General features: G+C 44.0%; 1 protein-coding gene and 1 long non-coding RNA gene across 5 annotated transcripts in view; one reads left to right on the plus strand and one right to left on the minus strand.

Annotated features, from left to right (window-relative positions):
• Kay (transcription factor kayak) overlaps positions 1-26,396 on the minus strand; it is a 28,221-nt gene extending 1,825 nt beyond the window's left edge. The window contains exon 1 of one of the 4 annotated variants that reach the window (XM_076781173.1): positions 26,001-26,396. In XM_076781173.1, the coding sequence (XP_076637288.1) occupies positions 26,001-26,132 (132 nt within the window). In that variant the 5' untranslated portion in view covers positions 26,133-26,396. Of the gene's footprint in view, positions 1-169; positions 332-5,492; positions 5,934-21,059; positions 21,504-26,000 lie in introns of those variants that run through there. The other 3 variants (XM_076781171.1, XM_076781174.1, XM_076781170.1) reach the window with 3 other exon arrangements.
• Positions 336-1,460, plus strand: LOC143349722 (uncharacterized). The gene is made up of 3 exons (XR_013080975.1): positions 336-426; positions 552-797; positions 1,195-1,460. It is a non-coding gene; the product is annotated as an uncharacterized LOC143349722 (long non-coding RNA).
• Positions 26,397-26,807: the final 411 nt, after the last annotated feature.

A 26,807-nucleotide genomic window follows, 5' to 3' on the forward strand; every position in this document is an offset into this window, starting at 1 on the left:
GCGCAGTAGTTCTTAAGATCTAATCTCGAAAGACTCGTTCCAATAATATTGAAAAGATAAAGCTGACATAATTTAGGTACAATGTATGCAACGAAAATAACCCGGCATCGCAGATTAAGTACCACTGGTTTAGGTGTTTGCGTATGGAAGGCGCAAAAAGTATGTATACCTGAAACGTTATCGGAACAACGGCTACCCGACTGTTACGCAGAACCCGCATGACAACAGTTAAATGAACATTCCGAACTCTTTCTCCTTCTGTCGGTACCGCCAACAAACCGCAGTGGACGACTGTCGCGTACAGCTCAGTGACCATGCAACTACTATAATATAAACACGACTGTGCCAGGTGCGCGGAGATAACGAAACGGCTAGGAAACAAATGCTTTTTCGTTGGCAGCTGTACAACGCGATTGCCTTCGAAAGGTACTACGCATTAGATCTCGTTAGTTTGCGCGTTACCCAGAAAAAGATAAAGAGAAGTTCGTCGCGCTATCGACGAGCTGTTGAGCAACGCGAAGCCTATTCCAATAAAACGTTTTTATTTCAAGGAAACAGAGAACGTAGCGCAACGGGCGATTGAGAGAAAAATGAGGCGAAAATAAAAAAAGACAACGAAGGAACATCGGTGGAAAGGTACGCGATACGCAGTCCATCGCGCGTGTTATCGTTTCCTCTTCACCTCGATATCGCGAGCAGCCTTAATCCGTCGAGATCTACAGATAAAAATACCCGTGATCCAATAGCCGATAAGCTATCGGACGTACCAGATAGACCATACGGGGTTGAGTTTCAAGGTATGCGAAATCTTTATCGTCGGCATCATCGCTAAAATTACCACCAATTATCGCGACGCGTCGAATTATCATTCTCTCTTCCCCTTCCCAGTAATCATCGATCTTCGAATTCTGTTTCTAACGTTTCAATCTCGGGTTACCATAACCTCCATAAGCAGCATTGGCACGATTATAAATGCTACAGTAGTTTCTTACTAACAGTGGATAAAATTTAAGATACCCAACCTAACATTTAAAAAGAAATAGCGACCAAATCCAAAATGTACTACGCAACAAATATACCTCATTTGTCAATAAAAAAATCAGTTCGTTAGATTCGTCCCTGTGTTATTACGAAGATTAAGAACTCTGCCTTAATCGCGTATCATTAAAATGCCAATAAAATGAAATCGAATAGATTTTGTTCTCATGTACGAAGACTTTTGTGGGTCATCGCGAATCGACGTAGACGTTGACGATCGTTGGTACGTGTTCCACGGCACGAAGAGCGTCGTAGAAACGATTGTCAGTCACCCGACGGATTTCATCGACGAATAAAACGTGTGTACGTCCAGCTACGATGATATATTAATGACACGGCTCGAATCGCAGCTCACGTAGCGACAACCTCGCGTTCCCCATTATCGCGTCGACCAATCGGCGGACGGGGACGTACGACGTATTACAGCCGGCACACGTTTCCCAGAAAGCACAAAAGGACGCAGGAAGGAGAAGCGCGTCCTTCGTTCTCGTAAGAAGAGACAACGACACACACCAGCGTGCGCTATCATTTCTAAAATTACGATCAGTGTTCTGATCGTTAACGAAGGACGATTCGCGATGACAAGACACGTCAGAGTAGACTAAACAATTACCAGACTACGAGCATTGGACATTCTTCGTTAACCCTTCGGTTCTGACGTCGTGATTGACCCGTTCCACGTCGCCATCTTGATTCAAAATGGCTACTTATAAACTGAACCACCTTCTTCGACTCGAGGTTACCGTTCTCCAATTTTGGGCGAAAATTTATCGGCCGTCTATTTTTAACGCAGAACCGCGGTTCATAATCGTCGAGCATCGAATCCGACCGAGTGTCATCGCTAAATTTACTTAGCATACCACCGAACAGCGACTTGGTCACAAAAGTTATCATCCACCCACAAAATTCGCGGCCCACCCAGTCGATCCTTCCGCACGCAACAAGTTCAGGAATGTCCGGTGCGATAAACTTAGGCGTTACCAAATCATTTCCGCGCGTCACCGGTTTCTGGAATTTCGCGTCGAGATACCAAACCTTCCTCCCGTTCAAAGCATCCCATAACGTTCGAAACAAAAATAAAAATAACCGACAATTTCTGTAATTGTTGCTTGCCTATAAAATTAATGTCATATTTTCTTTTTGACGATTAACGTTAGACCTGCACTCTGTAAAAGAGAAATACGATCATCGTATAATTTTTTGTCGAAAGGCACGGATTTTTCTCCAATTTCTCACGTATAAAAGTTCGCGCTCGAAGGGGTTAATCCGTCGTCTCGACCTTGGCACGAGTTTAACACAATTTATTGCAGCCTCGGTTGATGTGCGCGCACATAAATCAGGTAATATGTACTTGGAAGCCGTCTTTGTTCGGCACGGTCTCTCTCGATTTGGCACGATTCGAAATTTATGGCCGCGGCAATCCCGGGAAGGCAATTCGGTTATTACGGCGATTATCGAAGTTTCGATAAATTTAGAGACACGTCGGAGGCGCAGTGTTTACCGCGCCATGAGTTATCGGTTCTTATTTGCTTCCTATAGATGTGCCTCTATCGAGCCAAAAATGTGTGAAGCGACAAAGGTGTGGTTATCGAGACGTCAGTCACTCTTTGAGGAAAAAAAGAAACCGTTACAAGTGAATATTGTTTGTCTACGGAACTCGAAACGCGACACCGTCTGTTTGCGATGGAAGATTATCGGTGCTCACGATCTTCTTGCGAGTCGCTTTAATTTACTGCGAAAATTTCGAAACGTGATTGTAACATTGTGTCACTTATACAATGAAATACGTAATATTACATTAACACATAGAATTTGGTTAATAAAAATGTTTCCTACAAGATCTACAGAACATGGGCAGAGTATCGGCTTTTTTCTTTGTTTTAGCAGTCACGAGACTAGGATTATTACACGACAGATTCGTTGACCGACGGGCCGTTCACCACGGACACATGGCCGAGTGTGAGTACGTCGAGCGATACGAAGCGCTGGCGAACGAACTCTGTACCATTTTGTCATACGTGTCCGTGCAGGTTCCGACACGTCAATGCCTATCCAACGGACGCGTCGCGACACGCTCCAAGACAGACCGCACACTCTACACATTGCTCGCTACCTGAATTTTGCATAACAACACCTCGGAGGGTCCTGCTGTACTCTCAACTGGAATTTCCGCATCTTTCACGAAGCGAAAGTCAGAGTCTGTCCAACGAGTGTCTTTTATTCCATTACGACTATACGCGTATTTCAATTACGTACGTCGCAGTTTTAGAGATTGCCTTTCGAAATCAATCGAGCGGCGTCAAGGTCGCGAAAACGCGGCAAACGCGATAAGAAGAGAACCCTGGACTCGGTCGCGTGCGTCAACCCCTGCGGGACACCCTGGCGGCGAAACGTACAGAAATATTTCGCGCAGATGCGCGACGACGGCGCTTCCCCCTCCCCCAGTCGCGGTTGGCATGCATGCGCGTCTTCCGTTTCGCGATGCACTCGCGTTCTCTCTCTCTTCTTCCCGCTGTGCGCGACACACGCGCGCACACGCTCCAGCCGACGTGCACACACGCTCGCCGATTCTATAAATAAATGCGTTTGCTGTTTTAATCTGCCCTGGGCCCGCTTTACGAGCAGACAAAGGGCGATATCGGTAACCAGAAAATCGTTGCGAAACGCAGCCAGATATTCGACGGAGCGCGTTTACCATCGCCGACGACGGGAGGAAAAAACACCGCGCGAGGAGAAGAGAAAAAAGAAAAACCGTTAAAGTGATACACTGAACCGAACCTTGGGGGGGGGGGGGGGGCCACCTCCAGGCCGGCCTCCCTCGACCGCACGTGCACGTAACATTACACCGCGAAAAATAGATTCTCGGTAGAGAAAGAGAAAGAGAAAGAGAGAGAGGAGGATCGCCACGAAAGCGACGACGATAAAATAATTGTAATCGAACGCTTAATCGGACGTAGGACGATTCGTGTATCCTCCGTGTATCTTCGAACACCGTATTTTACGCTCGTTCGAAAGAGAGAGAAGAAGAGACTCGTTAAGTCCGGCATGTTATTGTCGCACGTTTGCCGCTCGAACATTCGAGGTTAGTTTTTTCATAGTCTCTGTTCTTTCAAGGTACGTACTCGCGGCGATTTACGAAACGTAAAAATATATTCGAGCAGCGCGATTCCTTTACGATCTGTTTGTTTCGCCGTGGCGGGTGGAAGTTCCAACATTTGTTGCACAACGTTGCTCAATTCTTGCTCATCCGCGTCGCAATAATGCTACCGCGTACGTTAACAGGGCTCAATAACGCACGTTCGCGAGTCGAATAGACTTTCTCCTTCAAGTTCGGCGGCGGCGGCGAGCGAGCGCACGTCTGGCGTATTGTTTTTTTCCTCTTTTACTTCATTTGCGTTAGAAATTGACGCGTCTCGAACGGGACGCGAAAGAAAAGTGACGGTTTTTCGGTGTATGCGACTCCTTTCGAGCTCGGATCGACTTAATTCGCCCGCTCGACCATATAACGGTTGACTGAATGAAACGCTACTTCGAAGGCCTGCCAAGTGGTGTGTTTATTTTAGACGATCGCTTTCGATGCCCCTCGAGGTCCTTTATACTGTTTTCTCCCAACAGAAGGCTACTTTGTGCGAGACATTCGATGCAATTGAACGTGATTCTCGAGCCGGCGATCCGTCAACAATGACCAGACACGTCATCCTCGAATAAACTGAATTTAGAAGTGTTTTCTAATTGTACTTTCCCACGCCATGTGACTTTTCGCAGGGCATCGATATTTTTCACAACCATCGCCTTGTCTCGATAATGATTTAGTTTTGTACCGACGAAAAATCTGCTTTTTTTTTATTTGTCAATAGAATATTCTTAATTTTATCGCGCAGTAATTAATTATAAAAAGATTTTGGAAGAACTTGGTACTCTTTCTGTGCAGGCCATGTGGTAAAACGCATTTAACCACTTAATGCCTGGATTTATTTGTTGGTACAAAGTAGAAATTACGGTATGGGTTAAGTACCGATCTCTTTCAAAATAAATCTTGCAGCTGTTTCAACTCTTGCTTAACGACAGGACCATTTGTGTGGCCGTAAACAAAAACAGAATATAAGTTCGGTAGAAGTCTCTACCACATTTTTTAGGTTACGTCGCGGTGAAAACCATTAGGGTTAGGTTGCTTTCTCTACTATCGTACGTCACGGTTTCGTGTATTTAAATTTCCATCGTTTTTCCTTCGTTACGACAAATAAAATCGTTAAAAAAAAAACAATGATACGTAAAACGACAATCTTCGAAAGTCTGAAAATCTTTGAACGCGTTAACTTTTTCAACGACAGAGCGTAGAAATATTTTTGTACGGTGCAGGAACGTAGATGACGAAGTAGAATTAACCGCGATTCTCCGAACAATGAAGCCAACGGTAAAAAATATTTTTCGAAATCTCGAACATGTAGGATTACCTGCTGATAAAGCAGTTCCTGCGCGAGGATATTAGCAATATCGACTGGATCCATGGCGGTGGCTGCCATAGCTCGAGGTATCGGTTATTCGTTCTGTATTCGTTTCGTCGTCGAAAGAAAGTAAACAAAGGAAAATAACTTAGGGAAAGGTGGGGATGAAGGATCGATGGGAAAGAACGAGCGAACTCGTTTTCGCAGGGGAGATGGTGGTTACGAAAGGACACTTGGGTATTAAAGTAATAAAAAGTAATTTCAGTCGATCGTTCGTTCGTGAGAGATCGTTCGGGACGTCGGTGTGCGCTCCCCTCCCCTATCTATCTCTCTTTCTCTCCACTCTCTCGATTCTCCTCCCTCGCACACGCTCTTCTTCTTCTTCTCACTTTTCGAAGAGTTCGTCACCACTGCGTCCTCCACCGACGCCTCTCTTACACTGAGCCTCTCGATGCCGCTCTGCTCTTCGTGGCCATACGCGACGAGGAAACCTAATCTAAAAATAACCTTCGAATTTCGAGTATGTACGCTTGACAGAGAGAGACGGCGAGAAAGAGAGAGCCAGGGAAGAAAAAGGTGGGAGGGATTTCCGCGCCCCCGTTCAATTTCTCGGATCGCGAACTGACCCTTTTTGCAAATTTTTCGCGCGTACCTTTAAATAAATTTCGATAAAGCAAATTACCATCTTGCAACTACTATCTCAAAATATACATGTATATCTTGCGTCGAATCGAACAGCACGGTCGGTAGAGCAGTCGTTTGTCTACCAACTGCAAAGCTTCAAGTTCGAATCTCGAGTCTGGTAAAAACTATTCCCCCCAAATGTCAGTCTCGCTTGGCGGGTTTTATGTCCCGTAGAAACATTTCGAGACAAGTTTGGATATTTAACGCAAGTGTCTCCCGGAACTTTATGGGCAACCAGATAAGAAAGGGGTGCCTTTACGACTTTCTCCATTGTTCCCGGTCGGGCAAGAGCAACATTCTTTCGGAATCGCGTAATGGTTCCAAGTTCCCGGCTTTAATACCGGCCGATTTATCTGCGACGGTCGCCCCAAAGATTTATACTAATGCGTCGAGATCTTTACTAGGCGCGAAAACGCTAAGTATCCGACGCTGTCTCCCTGACAACCCAAGAAATTATTTGCGTAACAGTTGTTCGCGGGAGAACACGCATTCTCGAGTCTGATCCAAATTTAATTAACGGGCAAATAAATTACGTTCAATTTTACGATTCGTTGTATGCTCGCGCGACAACTTTCGCGAACAGAAGGATCGGCTGAAAGTAACCGTATGTATCTCGAACAACGGGAATTTCGTCTATCGAGTTTATTCGCGAACAGTGGTTTTTCCCGGCATCCGTGGAATTCCCAATTGCGCGTCCGTCTGGAGGATCTTAATTAGCTCGAGTTCTAAGTTTAAACACCTGTGGAGCATCGTTTGTCGTCGACGCCGGCTTCCCCACGATTCGTCGTCGCCTTGGAAACCGGCCAAGAACAATCCTGCCGTCGCGAAAACTCGAAAATCAACAATTTTGTCGAAAAACTCGTCCAATTAATTGATTTCTCGATCTCAACTGCGCTTTATTCTCGGGCGAGATAAGATACAGTACGGGGACAAAACAATAGCCCAACATTTTTATTTGTTTATGTCCTCGGGGAAATTTTTCGTCCCCAAAATTTGCAAAATTTGTCCCCAGGGGTGGTCTAACACCCTGTATACTTTCTGCATTTTCTATCTACTATACGTATTTAATTATAAAGAAATATGTTAAGTAGACTTGAATTTTGTCACGCACTGTATTCGCGAACGACCTCGTTATCACAAAATTCGCGCGAATGACGCTCGACGGCGCCGCTTTGTTGATTATCACGCGTTGGACATTTCCAGGATATGTGGTTTTTTTCGTTGCGTCGCATCGTTCAGATTCGTACAGCGCCACCTCGATTACGTTCGTTTTTCTTCCTTGCCAGAAATATTCTTCCGTGCAGAAACCACGCGATAATTACGGGGTTTCTACGTTCACTAATAATTATTACGATATTTTCGGCCAACTTGTTGATAAAGCCTTCGTTAAAAAGTTATTAACGTTTAAAGTTCCGACAACATTGAATTTTTTTCTCGAAAGTGGGTAGGATTTCGGCGGTATGTCTGTTGACCAAAAATGCTTGCAATTGACCCCTGCAACTAAAAATAATTTTTCCAGAACGATTTGAAATGTTTGAATTTAATTATTAATAATGATTTTCGTTTTATTTTGGTCTCTAGAATTCCCTATTAAAAGTTTACCCAAGGGTGGCCGAACACCCTGTACACGGTCTACCACGGGCCGTTAAGATTATCTACTATCGTCGTTTACGCACGCGAGGCGATTAATTATTTAGGAGGAGTATTTTTTTACGCATGTTTCGTGCGACAGGAGAAAAACAGCGATAATTGGAATGTCGGCGGAAAACCTGTTCTCTTTTGCGTCACGTCGGAAACGACCGAGTCAACCAGCCACACGGACTCGTTGAACACGAGATGGACATTCAAAACCAGCTTATCTCTGGCTTGATATGAAAACATGTGGCAGCCAGATTACAATAAACAATCCTGCGGTGTTTTATCAGCCGACGGTGGCTTCTGGAATTTTCAAACATCAAACACCATACGAGAGGCGTACGTGTATCCGAGCCGTTCTTATTACGTTACCATAAATAAAGATCACTCGCAGGGGACACTTCTGTTCGATTCCTTTAGAAAAAACGAGGGCTGCGAAACGTTTTTGGCGGATTACGAGAACAGAGTTCCGGCTTCACCGTTCAAATATTTCCAAGTAAAACGTATGGAAGGGATACGATAATTCTACTACGAGATTTCGTAGTTACTTGTTATCGTTGTCAAACACTGACCACGCACGAATACAGACGGAAAACTCGTGTTCCATCGAGACAGACGCTAACCGCGTTGGTTCCCCTTTGCACGAGAGGTTATCACGGGCATAAACATTTCCTCGAAATTCACGGAGGTCTTCCGTCGATATAGCTACCTATTCTCCGTATTAATCTAGCTGTGCCAACCCTCTCCGGATACCGCGATGCCTCCCCTTCCTCTCATCAAGCATCAATTTCGAATTCCAGGAACCGTCGACATATTTCCCGACCCCGATAAGCCTTTCGAGGGCGTCCGATTAACAGGAAACCGTCGTATTCGACAAACAGCGGTCTCGCTCTTGGACGGATGGATGGATTTGCATCCAACTCGCGATTCCCAGAGACGCACGCCTCTGCACACCGTCGTGTAAACCGATTATACACCCAATTATGTAACGCGTCAGTAACGAGTAAACTATTTGCCCCTACGCGAAACACGATCGTCACCATAGATCGATCGATAGGGAATTTATTTGCATCGTCCATTACCGACCGACGATATCGATACGTTCCCCGCGTCGGCTAATTTCGGTTTACGTAACGAAATAAAGATCGACCGCAAAACCGGTACAAGGTAAAGCCGTCGATGATCGTGCCCGATCTCTGGAATCCGTTCTAAATTCAACTCCGCTGTTTTTCTCTCGCTCGAGCACTCGCGGTTAGACGTTTGCGCGCCGCGCCGCGGCCGCTTCCATCGGCTAATTATGCGACAAGGATCGACGCGAGAATGCTCTCTCACGCGTGCCCTATCGGCAGAGAATTTTAAAAGAAAGATAGGCGACGGCACTGCAAGCGATACTTGCACAGCCTTTTGCACGGAGGGCATCGAAATGTCGGACCAAGATCACGCCTGGTGGCCGACTCAAGGACGCCATTTCTCGGACGAACAAATCACAACGACGTTCCTTGGACGATTAACTGTGCAGTTATCGTTATTCTCCATGGGTAATTACAGCTTTCGGTGGAGAAACGATTCTCTCGCAAGACAATTACGCCTCACGACGCAATCGGATGCTCGGTAATTATTTTTCGAATCTTATTATTACTCCCGCTGATGCCCGCGCTCTGCCCGGCACAGCCAATAGCCGATAACTACGAACAACGAGGAGATGGTACATAGATGGAATATCGGTGTCGAGAGTTCCTAGTCGTCGTAATCGAACTAATATAAATCACGTTTCGACGTTCCGTTTCTTTTATCAGTGATTTTTTTTTTATCGTTCCAAGTAGAAACATTGAATTTCGATCTTGATCCAACCCTTTGCTAACTTTGTTAAAATAAAAAATCTTTTACACGTCAAGTACAAAGTGCCTTGGTGGATTCTCAACGATAATTTTATTTATATTTACGTAAACGGAATAAAATGCATAGGAAATGAAACGTAACGACGAGAATGCAATTATCTCGGCATAGCAATCGCGTATAGCAACGCTGGCAATAAGACCGAGAACGCGTTCCAATTCCTAATCTCGTATTAATCACTCACCGATGGACCGACCCCGCCACACGGTTTCGCGTAATAACGCTTTATTGCCGTGTTTTCCCGCGCGCGGACATGTTTTCTCTTTCTGCGTGTGCCCGTTGCGCGATGGTTGCTATTACGCGCGGTAAATAATAACGCAATTACGTCGTCGTCGTCGTCGTCGTCGAGCGAACCAAGAGCACTATCGCGGTACGAAATGGGGGAAAAAAAAAGTATGCGCGGACAGACAGTCGTCGCGCGACGACACGAGCCCAGCCTTGGATAACAAAGGAAACGTTTCAATATTTCGCACGCACTCTTCGGAACAAGGAGAAAAAACGACGCGTGCTTCGTTAATCGTAAAAACCGTTTCCAATTTCTAACCCAGACCTTACGTTGGAAATACGTTCGCTTTATTCGCGTGTAAAATAGCAATACTAGATACACTTGAAAAAGAAAAAAAAGATATTTCAATAACGCATTAAAAATATTTGATACTCGAGCAAAAGAGTACAACAATGATATACGGTAAAAATTTTAATTCAACGAGAACTGGCCAGGAATACCGAGGGACGATTAATTCCACAAAGAGGTTAGGAAACTCCGCTCGGTACTCGCCGCGAATGATAATCTTCTTTGTCCAATCCTCTTAGAAGCGGAAAACCTAATAGCGGAATAATTTCGTAATCATTTATTCTGCTCGCTTCGCTGTTTTTCATCCGCAGACCCGATAGGAAAACAATAGTAATACTATGCGCGGTTTGCACGAACTCTGAAAGGAAAAGTCAAGTTATCTTGCCGTAACGCGTGCCCCTTAATACAAATAACCAACGCGTTTAATACAAATCCGTCGTTTGTGCGATTTTCTAATATAAACCAAGTCTCGTTGAAGCTTCCGATCACAGATTGCATCATCATTTTTCAAGCAACGATGCGGAATACGTGGCGCCACATCCACGTTCCGTGTCGCACGCAACATTTGCCTTCGATAATGCAATAACAACACACGAACAATTAAAAAAATGTCAACCACGGAGAAGATTGTCCGAAACAAGATCGAACGTTTCGACGATCGAATCGAGGTCGTTGTAATTATTCAAATTTAATCGCGAGCGTCTGGCAATCTCGTAAAAAAAATCTGCGCGTTAATTCAGCCATGAAATATTCGGAACAAATACACGAAGGTTGAAGCGAGCTCGAACGCGCGCGATCTGGCGCAAACACGCTGATGCACCGGCCACGGACAAAGAACAAAGAATGTAAACACGATAACACGTAGCGCGATCGACCGCACACGACTTTCCCCCGTTTGTTACGCTTTTCACCATAGCACGCGAACGGAACATGCGAGCTGCGCGAATTACATAACCTGCAAGTTCATTTTCTGTGCGATATGTACTCGGTTCCTATCGAAAAGATAGCTAAATGTAGGACGGCCCCGTTTTCGCGTATATCGCGCCGGTTCGTCGGAGGCGTGAATTGTCGAAAAATATTCACTTCCGAATCAATTCTGTCCTGCTTGGATAAACCCGTAAAATTTTTATTAAATTTCAAACTTTTACAGTGGCGTATATTAAACTGCACTACTATAACAGCTCTACAGCCGTACAATACGCTATCGTATAATAGGTTATGTCTACTATGCATTATGAATATATTACACAGTATAGTAGATGAAATTTTATAGGTTAGAAATAATATCGTCTAATTCAGCGTGCGGAATGTTGCCTTGTTATTCGGTAAGATATGAAAGAAAAATATGTGCGGTAGTTCCTGGAACATTATCGACTCTTACGCCAAGGTTCGAAGCCACGGTTTACAGATTTCCGCGGTCGATTTGTGGAAGCTCACGCTCGGTATATACGCGAGTTTAGACGTGGGACGAAGCACGTGTACGAAACCAACTGTGACGGAGTCTAAAGTACGGCCAGCAAAAGGAAACAGAATGCACGGGCATCGCGTATCAGCCAGAGAACAAGATAAGGATGCTATTAGGAAAGAAAATACAGTTACCGCCTTTGTTTCAAGTTCATAGTACGGAAGTCCGTCGTCTGCAACTTTGTTTTCCTTCCCTGGCTGTTTACCCGCGCGAGTGTTTATCAACGAATGCAGGAAACGCTTTCGAGCGTGTTGCTATTTTCGCGTAACGTTTGAAATAAATAGTTTCGACGAAACACGTACAATTGCAAAACGCTTTCGATACCGTCCGTTCGCACGCACCAAAAATGGAAATGATTTTAAAGCCTGGACTCACCTCGAACCGTTGCCCCCACGACCTCGTGCCTGTTCACGAAAACTATCGACCGTGCCGTGTAGTCGACCTAACCTAAAGCGACTTCCGTTCCGTGGAAGCTATTTCGGCCGTTTCGTGAAACTGTCGCGCGCTCGACTTGTCGTCAAATTTCTCGCCGGATGGGGGGAAAAAAAATGTGCGTTCACCGAAATCAAACAGGGAGGAGGGGGGGAAAAAAGAGAAAAGGAACAAGTCTCGATGGAGGACCGCGTTCGACGGCAGTCGTAGTGACACTGACAGTGCTTCTGTCAACGCGCTATCACCACATGGTCGTTCGTTCGTTCGTACTCGGCCTCGGCCTCGCGGCTTCGGCTATCTTCGGCCGCGCTCGATTCCTTTCTCGAGAGGACACGCATGTCGGTGCGAGCAGCGAAGAATCCTCATGGATGAAGAGTGAAACAGAAAAAGATCAGACACCGGGGAAGGTTGCATTAACCGGGATAAGAGATGACTTCATTCGGGCACGAAACACGCTGCTCAAGAGCTACTTTCGAGGAGAACGGGGATCGAACGAATCTCTCAACCTCGGAAGATGTCGAGTTCGAGCATCTCTTTTTTTCTTCCTCTTCTTTGGTCGCCACCGGAAATGAAACCACAAGTGGAATACTTGGTATTTCCGAGTGTCGCGTGTCTAGCTATCTCTGGGTCGAAGGTTAGACCTTAAAGCAAAATTATGTATGCGGTAGCTTTACGATTCGAACAATTTAACGTTCGTTAAAAGTGATATATTTTTTTTTTTTTACCATACTAGATGCCTCTTTGTTTCGATAATTATTTTTAGAAATATAAATATCGTTGACCGGAAGGAGTTTATCTTCGCGAGCCGCAATCGAACACGGAAGTATCGAGCGATGCAACGCTACGATTTTTACGAACAAGACAAAAGGAACGCTGTATCGCTTCGTTCAAAGTCGCAATAGCCGTTTATCGCGCGATGGCATTCAATCGACCGACATTCGCTGTTGCGAAACAGATATAAAAAAAAAAGTAGACACAAGTGCAGAAAATGCATACGTGTAACAGGTTTGCATTCGTTCATCGAATCCTTAGAATCTGATTGTTAGGCGTCAACCAGTCCATGAGTCACTGGGTTTCGATACTAGAAGTCACCGAATCATCGTACCAGGAAATTCGAAATTGAGCACACGTGTCCTCGTATCGCACGAATTCCTACTTCTTTTCTGTCAAAACCGACTCGAGCTGGAGGATTCTAAGAACCCATAGGTCATCTTAATTTCATTACTCCTCGAAAGTTTTCTAGAGCCTTGAACGTGCTACTTAAAACAGAGTAACGATTACCGAGAATTCTAATAAAGATTCTATCGAATAAAGTATTTTTGACATTCTTCGAGAAATAAATAAATGAACGTAAAGCGAAGTTGCATGGCGATGTTAGTCTTCTTTTAGGTTTCATTTAAACGGTCCCTACGTGGCAGCCTCTTCAGACTGCATCTAGGGCTCTTAATTCAAGTCTGGCCTTTCCCGAGCCTCGATTAACGATTACCATTGAGAACAGTGCCCCGTTGTTGGTCGCACGCCGTCTTTTCTCTGGACCACAGAGGTTCGACGAGCGCTTCACGAACAAACACAACCGGCCAATTGTCTTCGGAAATCCGTTCCTTCGATCGCGTAACCCGAAAATCCCGAGTTTTCCGCCTGGCGGTCCCGTCGATCGTTCGAACGCGACACGGTAAAAACCACGTGCACAAACACGACAGAGTGGGAATTTATAACGCGTTTTTTATGAACGACCGTACATCAAGCTTGTAACGCGAGCTAAAGCACTTGGACTGGTCTGTCAGTACCCGATAAAGATGGAGATAAGAACAGAGTGGTCTCTGGCTGACCATTTTTAGCACCCAAGTCGAAACACAAAGCGAAACAGTAGCCGTCCGCGTTCCGTCGAGGTTCACGATCAGAGGTGAACGACACCGTCGGAGACGGGACTCCCCCTGTGTAAGTAATTTTGGAAATTCCGTCCGTGTCACGTCCCTGTCCCCGTTCACTCGCGTCAAGGTTCTGGGTACGAACGTCCATTGTAGGTCAGTTCTACCGACGATTACTAACAACACAATACTATGCTACGATCAAAATTTTTATTTTACTCTCATTTTTTTAGCGGGCATTCCTCCTCTGTCGAGTTTCAAACGTTACTCGGCGACTATTAGGGATTCGTTGCAAGAGAAGTAAACTTACAAACATACCAAGTGTCTCCACAAATGCTAATTCCGTCTTTACCCAGACGGCGATTACGCCGCAATCGATCTTTCGTGACGCAGAACTATATAGGTCTTACGAAACCGACGCTTAGCCTCGAGGGTATTTAATCGCCTACTTTTCACCGAGGATGATCGATTAACTCGGATTTATTGGCGTACGTTTCGCGATACGTAATTCCTACTTTCAACGTAAAGCATTGCAATTATAATAATCGTCTTCGAGTAGCATAGCGTTGCGCAATTGCATGCTCAGCATCGAGTAGCGAAACTCAATATACAACCTAGCACGATAACGAGTTGAACCCGAATTTTCGATTCGTCATTGGATCGCGTTCGCAGAAAATTAATCACCGATCGCGTGTTCTGTCGATTTTCCAAAAGACGTCGATTCATCGTTAAAAAGCAGTTTCTCGACGTTGTTATCAAGGCAATAGTAGCTGTCGTTAAATCGTTCCAGCACGTTTCGAGTGATTTAGCAAAAAAATGGTTCGTGATCACGCGAAAAATTAATCGATAACTATAGTATATCACAAAGTTGCTCGACCGTAGTACGCTCTGCCAGATACTTTAATTCTTGGTTAAACCGATCCCAGAATATTTTACCCGTTTTGATCGGACAAGCTACGTAAATTAATCAATCACTCCTACGTTATATTTTTCCTGTTTGCATGAAAATTTCATTTCAATTTGATAATATTTAATGTCGAACGAACAAAGGCCTATTCGACGAAATAAAGGTTGCAAACGACCTGTTGTTTTACGGTGACTTGGCTTCGAATTTACTGTTCGAATAAAATTTTGCGTATCTTTGCGAAAGGGGTGTAAAAAGCCCTTATTGGTCGTCGGACTACCCGCGCGGAACATGATGCCTCCGTTCCAGCAACGATACGCATGTGCGGTTTGCTTGACCCTCGCGAACACAACTCCGGACAAATAAAGTCGCACGTGCACGGTGAGGATGTTAAGGACGAAGGATGGAACGAAGGGGGAAAAAAAGAACAGGACAGGCGTAAAAGAAAACGCTCCGAGGGCAGAACGGTCCGTGAATTCCTGACCAGTGACGCAATCACGCAGGCATTTCCGACTGGTTGCACTTCGGCGGCCACTCGGATGAGAATACCTACATAATCGCGCACATAATGCGACTACGTGGACTCCACGCACGCCTCCTATCTCTCTCGCGCGCTTCTTTTCTCCCTTTTGACCCGTGACCGCCTTCTGCGCAACAGTTTCTCCGTCTCCTAGTACGCGAAGGCTTATTTTTTTTCTTTTCTTTTTACCCGAAAGAGGAACGACGACGCGAATAATTTCGATGGACATTTTTCACATTACCGAAGTCGAACCGGATTCGGCGAGACTGTAGTATACCCGTTTCTGCCACGCTCGACACGTAACGTACGTTAACCCCTTACCGTACGATTTAATTACAATTTTACAAACACATACAATTTCATTCTGCTTAAATTTCTACTAGACTGGATAAAAAATTCATTCGATAAATATCAGGCGTAGAATTTTTTTATGGGGGAACTTTGTGGGTTTGGGAACCACCGTTGTTGTATTGTATATGTTATCAAGTTCCACGGCCGAGGAATGCATTATTAAGATCCTTCGTGACTCTATACAAGCTTCAACAATGTCAAGCTTCCGCTTCTTTTCGAATGAAAGATTTAGACCCAGCATACTTTCGAATGCATTGGACTATAATGAAGTATTTAGTACTGTAACGTACACGTTCGAGAGACTTTCGGGTCCTCACGAATAATAGTTTCACGAAATTGGATACGTTCGTCCCACGTATCAACAGCGGTCCTAAAAGGACCAACAAGGGTCCATGACCTCTTAAACGAGCAGTCGTTTTTATAGGGGACGAGCGTCGCTCTGAATAGCTGGAGTACTTTATCATACCATCAGAGGGAAAAGAAGGGCGAGCGAAATCTTTTTCGAATAATAATCACTGGCTTAGAGGCGACGTTCTGAGGCCTGATTCTTTGGCGTTTAAGGGGCACCGTCGCAGCGAAGAATGCCATCATTGAAAGGCAAAGACGTGCGCGTCTTTCCGATATAGATCAGCCCGAAAATCAATTTTCGACGGTCAGAAGGATTTCGAGAACATGATCGTGCGTGTTTTGAGAAACATTTTGACCGACCCAACGTTTATTTTGATGATAAAAAGGTATTATATAATTCAGTGAATGGGTTTTAAGTACTTGGTTTATGTTGGATTTGTCTTGATACTTGCTATCAACCAAAATGTTATTTTTAAATGCAGGAGCGTGAGTATCGAGCTGCACCTCTGGGAAAAATTTCAATGGGGGATTCTAGAGGCCAAAATAAGACGAAAACCAAGAATACCACTTTGTTGATCGAGGCTTCGTTAAAAAGTTATTAACGTTTAAAGTTACGCCCGTACTGAATTTTTTTCTCGAAAATGCGCACGATTTCGGAGGTATGTCTATTCACCAAAAATGATTGTAATTGCCCCCCGCAACCAAAAATAATTTTTTTAGAACGATTTGAAATTTTTTAATTTAATTGTTAATAACTTTTTAACGATGCCTCCATCGTCAAATTGGTATTCTTGATTTTCGTCTTATTTTGGCCTCTAGAATCCCCCATTAAAATTTTTCCCAGGGTTGGCCGAACACCCTGTACAGGAACTGACAAAGTTTTCAATCACTTTACGAACGTTTATTTTTCAGAAGAAACGTCGAGCGATAAGGAAATATTGATTTCAGCTGTATGGTCTGGTTCTTTCCAGGGACTGTGTTGTTACGAACTTGTTAAAATATCGTTGCGAGGAGCGACGCACCTGGACACATTTGCCACAATATTATGATTGGAAAAAGAAAGCACAACGGATGGAAATTAATTTGATCGATACTACAGACGAACGGCGACGGAAAATTTGCCTCTAGACGGTTGCACAAGCCGCGTGTGCATCATCGACCTTGCACACCCTTGGATCGAGCAAACTCGCCTCGCTCGCGACGATAATTTCGATAAAATAATATCTTGCATAGTCAGTTCCTGCCTGCACTGGGATTTTATTATTTTTATTAAATAACGTTAATTTTGCGATTAAAATTCATAGATTTTTTGTTGGGGGAACGAAGGATTTTTGTAATTAACATTTTTAATCGTTTGGATACGTTTGTCCGTTTCTCGCGGTTAGCAGAAAATCGACACAAGCGACGGATAAAATGGAGGGCGAGGTCGACCGACGGAGACTTTCGAGTTTCGCAATCGACTAAGGGGAAAAACCCCGAAGACCGATCGCCACGCGCGAACGCGGACGAGCTACAAGGAAAAGTACAATCCTACGAAAGTGTAAAACCGAAGAGAGGTCCACCAACCGTTGGAGGCATTCTCGAGGGGAAAGTGTTAACGTATTGACGTCACTCGTACGCAAGATATCTTTCCGTGGAATCGACCTCCTTTCGAGGTCGACTACACCGGATTACCAGCAGCTCGTTATCCGCGCGGAGGGAAAAAGAATTGAGAATTTTACGACCACAGAAGCCACAGTCTCGAACTTCGGCTTGTTTCACAGCCGTAGGGAACATTAGCGTACTAGGTTGCAATGATTCGTTGCCGCGAACCTGGAGATCTCCATTGTGCAAACCATTCTGCGCGGCGGGTCTATTAAAGTCGATTTCGCAACATTACGTCGTTGTTTCTTTTTTCTCGTTTCTACGCGATTCCTTTTATTCGTAAATCCACGGAAAAATATAGTCGTTTTAGAATTCTGCGTTGCAAATCTTTCCTTGCCTCGATTCAAATTTACGATTTACGAGATTTCTCGTGGTCGTTAACCATTTTTCTTTGGTGCATATCAGCCTGCTTTATCGCGTATCTAATGATACTGCTAAAAAGAAAATGGCGGGGAACAGCTCGATGGAGGCGCGAAGGAAATTTTTAATATAGAAAAATATGTGTATAACAAAATTCGCATCGTTCAATTTCAATATTTAATCCTGTTAAAAGTTACTTTTTATCTTCTACTGTTTCAACGCTATAGATATAATTCGACTACTTGAAAAAAAAATGCAAATGTTATTTCTGGAATGTCACACTCGAGCCGTACAAGATTATCGCCAGTTACGTAAATTATTACTTCAATTTCCGGTGTTGCAACTGTTCTCGTATAACCAATTTGGTACTTTTATAAACAATCAGTCATCGCTGGCCTTAACTCGCGCAGAACACTTGACGAATGCAGACAAGCGTGTCATAACTAATGATAGCTGGGTGTGTTTCTTATTTATTCCTGTTCGTATCTTAAATGTTCGGTATAAAAATATAAAGTTACATATCAAGAAAAAAGATAACACCAAACACCTGACCTATAAAAGTTTTCTTCGCAGGTCTGGATTTCCCAACGCGCATTTGCATCGGGAGCAAAAAGCGTTCTAATGCCGGAGATCACCCCGGAACTCGTCGGTTTCTCGGTAGCAGAGATATATTCGCGATTCTCGGTAGCAGAGATGAAAAAATACGTCGCGGTTCCAGTTGTGACTGGTAGCGTCCGTTTTTCCTAGAACCTGCGTGCACGTGTCACTAGCAAACGCATAATCGACAAGTTTACGAGGCGTTGCGAATAATAACGGCGGGCAATCTCGCGTGTCGCGACGGCGAACCTGCGCACGCGACACGTGCGTGGATTTTCATTCATAAATCGTTGGTAAAACTACGCTCCATGACTCATCTATCGCGCGAGCGCGTTGCGCGAAAAAAAAAAAAAATGAGAAAAAAGAATGGCAACTCCCGTTGCACGTTCTATGCAAATCGGATTGGGTGTTGGTCTTCCAGTGATCGCATCGACCGCGATGGAGATTATTTTACACGGACCGGAAGTAATCAATTACGACACAACATATTTTTCGATAAACGTAAACGATAATACGTTGAAATAAAAATATGCGACCAAGGGAACGGTAATTGTAACGATTCCTCTTCGCTGAAATGAGATAAGGATTCGTGAATCGTAAAAAAAATAACAAGTTAGCGGGGGAACTATAGACAATAGTCAAATCGCGATGGAAGATAACGATATCTACGATGGTATCGATAAATATCCTTTGTACGTTTTTAATGCGACGACGATCAAATAGAAAGTAAATCTACGATACGTGTTAGAAACGTAGGCTTTTAGTTGTGACAACCAGGGAGAGGGAGGAAGGCAGGTGAAATTTCATCGATTATCTCTGAGACTTGTTCGACTTTGCGTGTACACTGGAAGAAAAGTAAGAAATTAACAGCGTCGGGGGATTGGTTTGTAGTAACTTGAGAGGTACAAATTATGACAATACGAGAAGCGGTAGTACATTGGACGAAGCAAACGTACGTCTTTCTCGCGAGGCTAAGAGGCAGGATGACACCTCTTGCCTTATGACCCGTTCATATTGCTCCCGCTAAACTTAACCCTGCCTTCGTTTAACTAAACCCTCTAATTGGTGGGTTAACGAGCGTTAACTCCGGGCTTCCTGTCAGATTTAACTGTTTTCCTTCGGTATCGTGCACACAAAGAATTCTTAAATTTCGCGACGTTGATGTATATGTATGTGTTTTTCTCCGACGTTTCGTCTTCCAGGTTCAACGACTTACATCGCTCAAACCATTGGCCTGAAAGCCAATCGAATGTCTAGAATGAGGAAAATATCAAGTACTTGAAATAACTATGAAAGAAACATGGGGCAAATTATAATTTTATTTCAATTTGAATTTAAAATCTATAAATTACCTTAATTAATGACAAAATATAAATTGTATAAATTAGCATAAAAATCATTAAAAGAATAAATCTTAATAGATAGAAATACTTCCTTGGATGATTATGTAATTAGTTTAAAGGATAATTAGTAAGGTAGCAGAAGTTGCATCGAAATGACTTGTAAAGTCGTTTCCCTGAAAATCGACACAAGGTTCGCAAGAATTTAGCCTCTTAATGGGGCGACATTAGTCGACGAAAGATGGGAGATACCTTCGAAACCACATAAAACTACTTATGTAATAGCCTGTAATAAATACGGGCTTTTAAGAAGACCTTCGTGTATTCCTGGAACGGAAAATGCGATTACGGTAAAAATACGATAAGAAAATGGTAACCAAGTTTAAATACTTTCATTTATATTAACCTTAGCGAATCTCGATCGAGTAATCTAATTCTCTTAAATATTTACCAGTTCGTGGAAAACAGATTAAAAAAACAAAGTGAAAGAAACGTGCAAGTTGGACAGGTACGAGGATCAAAGATTTAACGAGATAACGGCGTTTCTTAGAAATTTCGAGCGAAGACGTCATCGCTGACGCGACCTCAATTTTAAATTATCTATAACCGTGTAACGTTCTTTACTTTCACACGTCATTTTTTAACAGCACTTCCAATACCGTTTTCTATATGTCTAGAACGCGCGCAGTTGTTAAATACATTATTTACCAAACAGTATCACATGTAGTGTACAACAGTACTAATTTGGCAAAGCAATCATAAATCAGCTGTGACTATAATCGACATGAAATTACTCCTTTATCAGCTAGTTTTAGTTCGAATATCGATCGATTTTCGACCGTGACACCTGGACACTCGAGCACGCGATCCAAGTTTCGTGCTCGAAATTCTAGTGTTTGTTCTAGTGTCGTGGTACAACGAAATTTAAGCAACGATCTATCAAAAATGTTCCTCTTACCATAGCCTTCTCCTCTTTCGTCAGCTGCCACGGATCGGGTTGGTTAAAATTCGGAGGGTACATCGAAAACATCGTGTAACTGTGATCTTCGACAATGTTGTCGTAAAAGCCTGCGCTCGGTACACGTTGCGTCATCTGTGGGCGGGTTTCGCTTTCAAAACTTGACTGGAAAAACTCGTTGGTACTTGGCAAGATAGTTCCGTCGAGAATTTACCGAAGCACGGTTCGAACGCGAGTCAACAACACTCGCGACGTACACCCGGTGACACCGTCCCCCGGTTCACCGATAACACGATTCTGTCAATGGCACACGACCGGTTAAAATGCAAAAGTAACGCGTGCGGATCGTCCGTTTGGCACTGTCACGTATCAACTACAAAAGCATGCGACAGCGACGCAAAGTGATCGACTACAGTCCCGCGTGCTTACGTATCCCAACTGAGCCCGCCAATGTGACTGGGATACTATATAGAAAGACAGCCGCTCGACCCCCCACCAATCAGAGTCGAGCAAGCACCGCGTGACGTCATCGCCATCTTGATTGCTGATTCGCGCGATAGCACGCGGCCAATCAACGAGCCCTGTACGCCGAGGCTGCTTGCCCGCGACGCGATCACTTCCACGGAATCAGGGAACGCACCGCGAAGAACTAGATCCCCTTTTCCAGGTAAGAGACGAGCGGTCGTTAACTTACATAATTTTGCCAACGGTAATCATTATCATCATCCAATCGGAACTATCGCATCCGATGACGAACATTAGTAGCGTGTTGCATATTTATACGTAAAGAGTGTAGAGAAAATGCAGTTGACCGTCTCGTTTATACACTTTGCAACATATTTATTTAAACCGTTCGCATAATAAAACCTACCGTGTCTTTATTCCTCGGTGGAAATAAAATTTGCTCGACTGTGGGTAAAGGCAATACACACTGCACTGAAAATGTGTCAAGGAGTTACTCAGGGGGATTTGGCATGTATCATGCGCCAGTAGTCTTCCAGTTGCCATTTTTTCTCGTTTTATACTGCGTTAAACTTAACGACGTCGTATTAAATTTCGTATTCCTAACGAGTGGTTTATTGCGTCTAATGGCATGAAAATAGAAAAATATTTATATTGATCGTTGCAAATGATCATCTGTCGCACGACGTATCGCGGATTCTTACTTATTTCGGTACCGGGAAATCCCTCGTGCATGCACAGCTCTTTGTTCTTGTTTCGATATACACGCATGTAAGTACGTGCACGTGCAACGAACTCTGCCAGTCCGGTGCAACGTACGTGTGAACGCACTTTACACAAGAATAATAATAATAAAAAAAAAAGAAAAAACGCTGATACGGACGTTATTGTAGAATACCAGCTGGGAATTAAAGCGATTTCAGAAAAACAAAGAGATAAAGTCGATGCTTGCAGATTTCGTAACTACTTTCGTAAATTAAAGTGCACCGTTTGAAAAATATTTAAAGAAAACAAAATAACAGTTCGGTTTTATGACTGAAATCTATGATGTTTTTTACTCTGGATGAAAACATGGTTAGCGTTACTGTTGGAACAAGTATAACGACCGTTGGGGTACGGAGAATTATGATTTACAATCTTGTTTTGCTCAACGGAAAAGTAATACACGCCTGGAAAGAATGGACGATAATAAAGTAGCCCTTCGATGCAAGCTGGGCGAGAGAATACATATAATCAGTTCCTTAAGCTTCCGTGAGAGAACTAAGAACTTGGTCAGATTTACGACCTTGTTTTGACGAAAAGTTTTGCGATAGTGAGAGATGTAGAATGTCAACCGTGATTCAGCCACGGCTTAAGCTGCCTATAATAAAGCTCTCCAATTTCTTCTAATCACCCCGAACGTATACACATAGAGAAAAGCAATTTTTTACAAAGTTTAGTTCAAGCCTATCGACGAATAAATGCAAAAATAATCTTGCAAAAATTTATTCTAATTATCTGATACATTTGTATTCGTTAATTTATCACTGCGACAGTTTAAGAAAAAGGAAGCTGAAATATTAAAAAAATAAATTCCAGAATATCTTTTTACGTTTATTTTTCAATGAAACCAGTCGATAAGTTGTCTCGTGCTACGAATGAATAATTCCGACCCATTGTGCAACGCCATCGAGAACACAAAGGGGTTAGGAAATCGAAGATCGGTACTACCCGTAAAGGATCAGCGGTCGTGTCTTTGTTCGCCGCGTCCACAAAGGGAGGTTGTTTTTAACGATTACATGGCGAAGTTAGCGGGGTCAATCGAATGTTTGTGGGTAAACCAAAAGCCGCAGATTGCGGCACACGTCGCGCGCGCGGCATAATAATCGACACCGAAAATCGTACGAGAGAAAGGCGGAAGCCTTGATCGGCCTTTCTATGGGTGGAAAACCATGTAAACCACCGGGGACGGGGTGCGGAGTTGGAATATTCAAGCTGGACAATGGGGAATAAGCAATCGGATGAGCTGCCCGTGAATCAGTCGGTTTTCTTTTATGCGCCGTCGAAGGATTTGCGGTGCTTTTACTCTCGCCATGGATAAAACACGAACGGACACAATACCGAGAACCAAGCGGATGCAATAGGCGAGGAAGGACGAGCACCAAGATTATACATATGTGCCTTCGTGACTTTGCTGACGATCAGGGACTAAGGAATTCTACCGATATATTTATGATAACTGGAAAACGCTTCAACATCTTTCGCTTTATAATTTCAAGAAACTCCAAGCGTCGAAGACACTGGAGACGTTAATTCCGTAACCCTTACACGGCGATGGGGAGGTGGTCCGCTGCGTGGAACTGCCCTGTCGTTGACCGTTCCAAGTTGCGTACATTTTTTGTTCCGTTCGACAACAAATAGTGAGAATATTTCAGTGGATCGGGGTATACTCGAAATATTAAAATATTAAATTGTGGTTATCTTTTTCAGTACACGTACAAGCTTGCATTATTCAGCGACGGATTCTCTCCCCGGGCCTAATATTCAAACACGGTCAGCCGCCCCCGCGTTATCAACCCAAGAACAAAGAATGCACGCAACCTTTCTCAGAACTCTTTCCCCGTTAATATTTTTTTACGCTTGCCTACTCGAGCTTCGCTGCGTGTTGTTCTCTCTTCGTCTTTAATATTTGCATATCGTCGGTCGATTTCTTCGTCCGAGCCCTACCGTTAATGGCAACTGAGATAATTAGGTGACAACAGCTGGCTGCTGGTTGTAACATTAATGTTGCGCAGTACTACGATCTATCGTTCTGCGCGCGAGAGACACGTGTGCTTATTTTTTCGTGCTCGCGTGTGTGCGTGCTAAGGTTATGCACACGTGTCGCGTCGCGACGCGTTCCCTAGTCGGTGTATATGTATATACGCGCGTGTTTTTAAATGACCGCGCTGTCACGGGCCGATCGTCTATACGGGGTCTTTATAAAACAGCTGTTGGGGACAGCAGAAGCCATGCCAGTCGAAATGCTAAATCAATACCAACGTCGGCCACAGAATTCGTACGTAGGATGCTAGGGGAGACTCCTCGACGAGGGTGCGCGTTAAACCCTCCCCCCACCGTCGTCGCTAGCGCACAGTGTACCGTGCCTAACAACTGTATCCATTCGCTAGTCAAATTACTTAATCATATACGTCTACGTTTTTTCTAACATACTTAATGTAAAAATGTTTGTCGATATGCGAGATGTGACGCAAGTAGAAGAAAAATGGAAATTGGCGTAATCGTTGGCTACTGTACACGTACTCGACGTCAATGCACGTACACCGAGCGACTGGAACCTGTTTTGCCGAGCGCATTCGATAAGAATTAGTCGGTATTCGATTCTTAAAAAATTCTCGCATTCTCGTATTCTAGTAATTTTATCATAAATTGGATTTTTGCTTTTTACGTCTTCTAACTTTTGCGAATCATAATATTGTAATCTCCAGAAATGCACTGTAACGCTCCTGTGTAGTCGCGAACGATCATTGATCTACTGAAATCAGTGAATGGGCGATAGCATGTAAGATAGCATCTCATTGGCCAACTCCATAGTAACTCGGAAGTTTATTGGAGATACTTACGCACACAGCGTGCGCCTTAAATGGATACCTAGGCTAGCTGGGACTAGAATGAAAGTTGTTTATCCGAATGCATACACTTTACCGGGTATATTTACGTACGGGCATTATCGTGCACGAGGATCGTTTATTTTCAACATACTACATCTCTTATCGTAACCATGCGCGGCGAGCGATCCCTCGGGAATTATGAAAATCGAAAAACATGTTTTCACGTCGAACAGTTTATAGCGATGACGCCACGCGATTTATAAATTTAGATCTCGACGCGTGTACCATCTACAAATGACGGAACGGTTACAGCCTAGACCCAACTCGGTTGTCAACTATGGTTGTTAACTATGAATAATCTACCAAGTAAAGATACCCTACGTATCGTACACGGTGGCCCTAGATAAAACCGATCGTTGTCGAACATTTAAATAAGAAATAACGTATATTTCCCGTCATTTTTGTACCTGCTCTCTAAGAAGCAGCGTTTTCGATATATCTGGTAATTGTCACGTATATCTACTTTAAACTTCGATAGAGCACGCGTGATCGTTTTTTTCTTTCCAAGCATTTCGGCTACCTTTCTTAGTAAATTTCGAATTTATCGTCAATAAAGAACGGTATTTATTCGGGTAATGCTTAATCATTCAAGGAAACCAGATTACGTAATACCGCTTGGCAGACTTTTTATTTGCGATGATGTTGCTGTCCGAATATTTTTACCAAGTTCACTTATGCTTTTGTCCGATCACGTGAACGATGTTTATCGAAGACACATACGTAGATCGCGGTTGCGTAAGCGTCCATATTTACACGTAGAAATCTACCTTTTCGCCACGAAAGTGGCTTTTCTACGTTAAATGTAGGTGACGGCTCGGCAAGTACTTACGTTGTTGTGTAGTATGGACGAATTCGCGATGCTGGAGAGAAAATCATGGCTGACGCGGGAGCTCTGTGACGTCCCGCTGTCGCTGGACACGCTCGAGCTGTCGTAAAGTACGTCGGACACATCGAGCTTCATGTTTACGTCTTCGAGGCGCTACGGAATTACCTGGCTCGTTCCCTCGCGCGAAAGGAAAAGTCGACGGTTAGGTTCGCGTACGTTTATAACCTCTTTAAGGATGTACCCGATTCGGCTGAAAAGGCGTTCAGAGAGCCTCGTTACGGAGAACTCGAAGGCAGCACACACGGATCGCAGGTTCCTTTGCCCGAAACTGTGTGAAACTGCGCCCGATGACTCATACCGTGGGGGAATACCTCGAGGTTCGCGCACGTTCGGTCCTCGGCTCAACGATCTGCTCGACTCTCTCTGTCCATCGGGCTCCACGAACGCATATGACGTCACTAGCTATTCCCAGGCGACCAATCGCGACGCTTGCCGCGCCACGTTCGCGACGCTCGATGCAGGGACGGCCAGTAACGGGTGCTATTTCTCGGGGCACTGTCACCAAATAATAATCGACAGAATCGAACCAAACAATCACGTTCTAACGATAATGGAATCGTACGTGATAATAATACGGAGTTTGCAATCTATAGCATATATATCTATTTTCCCTACCAAGTGCGTCGTTTTTCTTATTTTCGAATTTACATGCTTTTTTCGAGGGTTCTTGGGTACCAAGCATACGACTCTTGTTTGCCTGTGCCATAAACACACCTATTATCTTCATAATGTTCTCGCCCGCCTACGTGC

The sequence above is a fragment of the Colletes latitarsis genome, chromosome 14, assembly GCF_051014445.1.
Source record: "Colletes latitarsis isolate SP2378_abdomen chromosome 14, iyColLati1, whole genome shotgun sequence".
In the NCBI taxonomy this organism is placed as follows: Eukaryota; Metazoa; Arthropoda; class Insecta; order Hymenoptera; family Colletidae; genus Colletes; species Colletes latitarsis.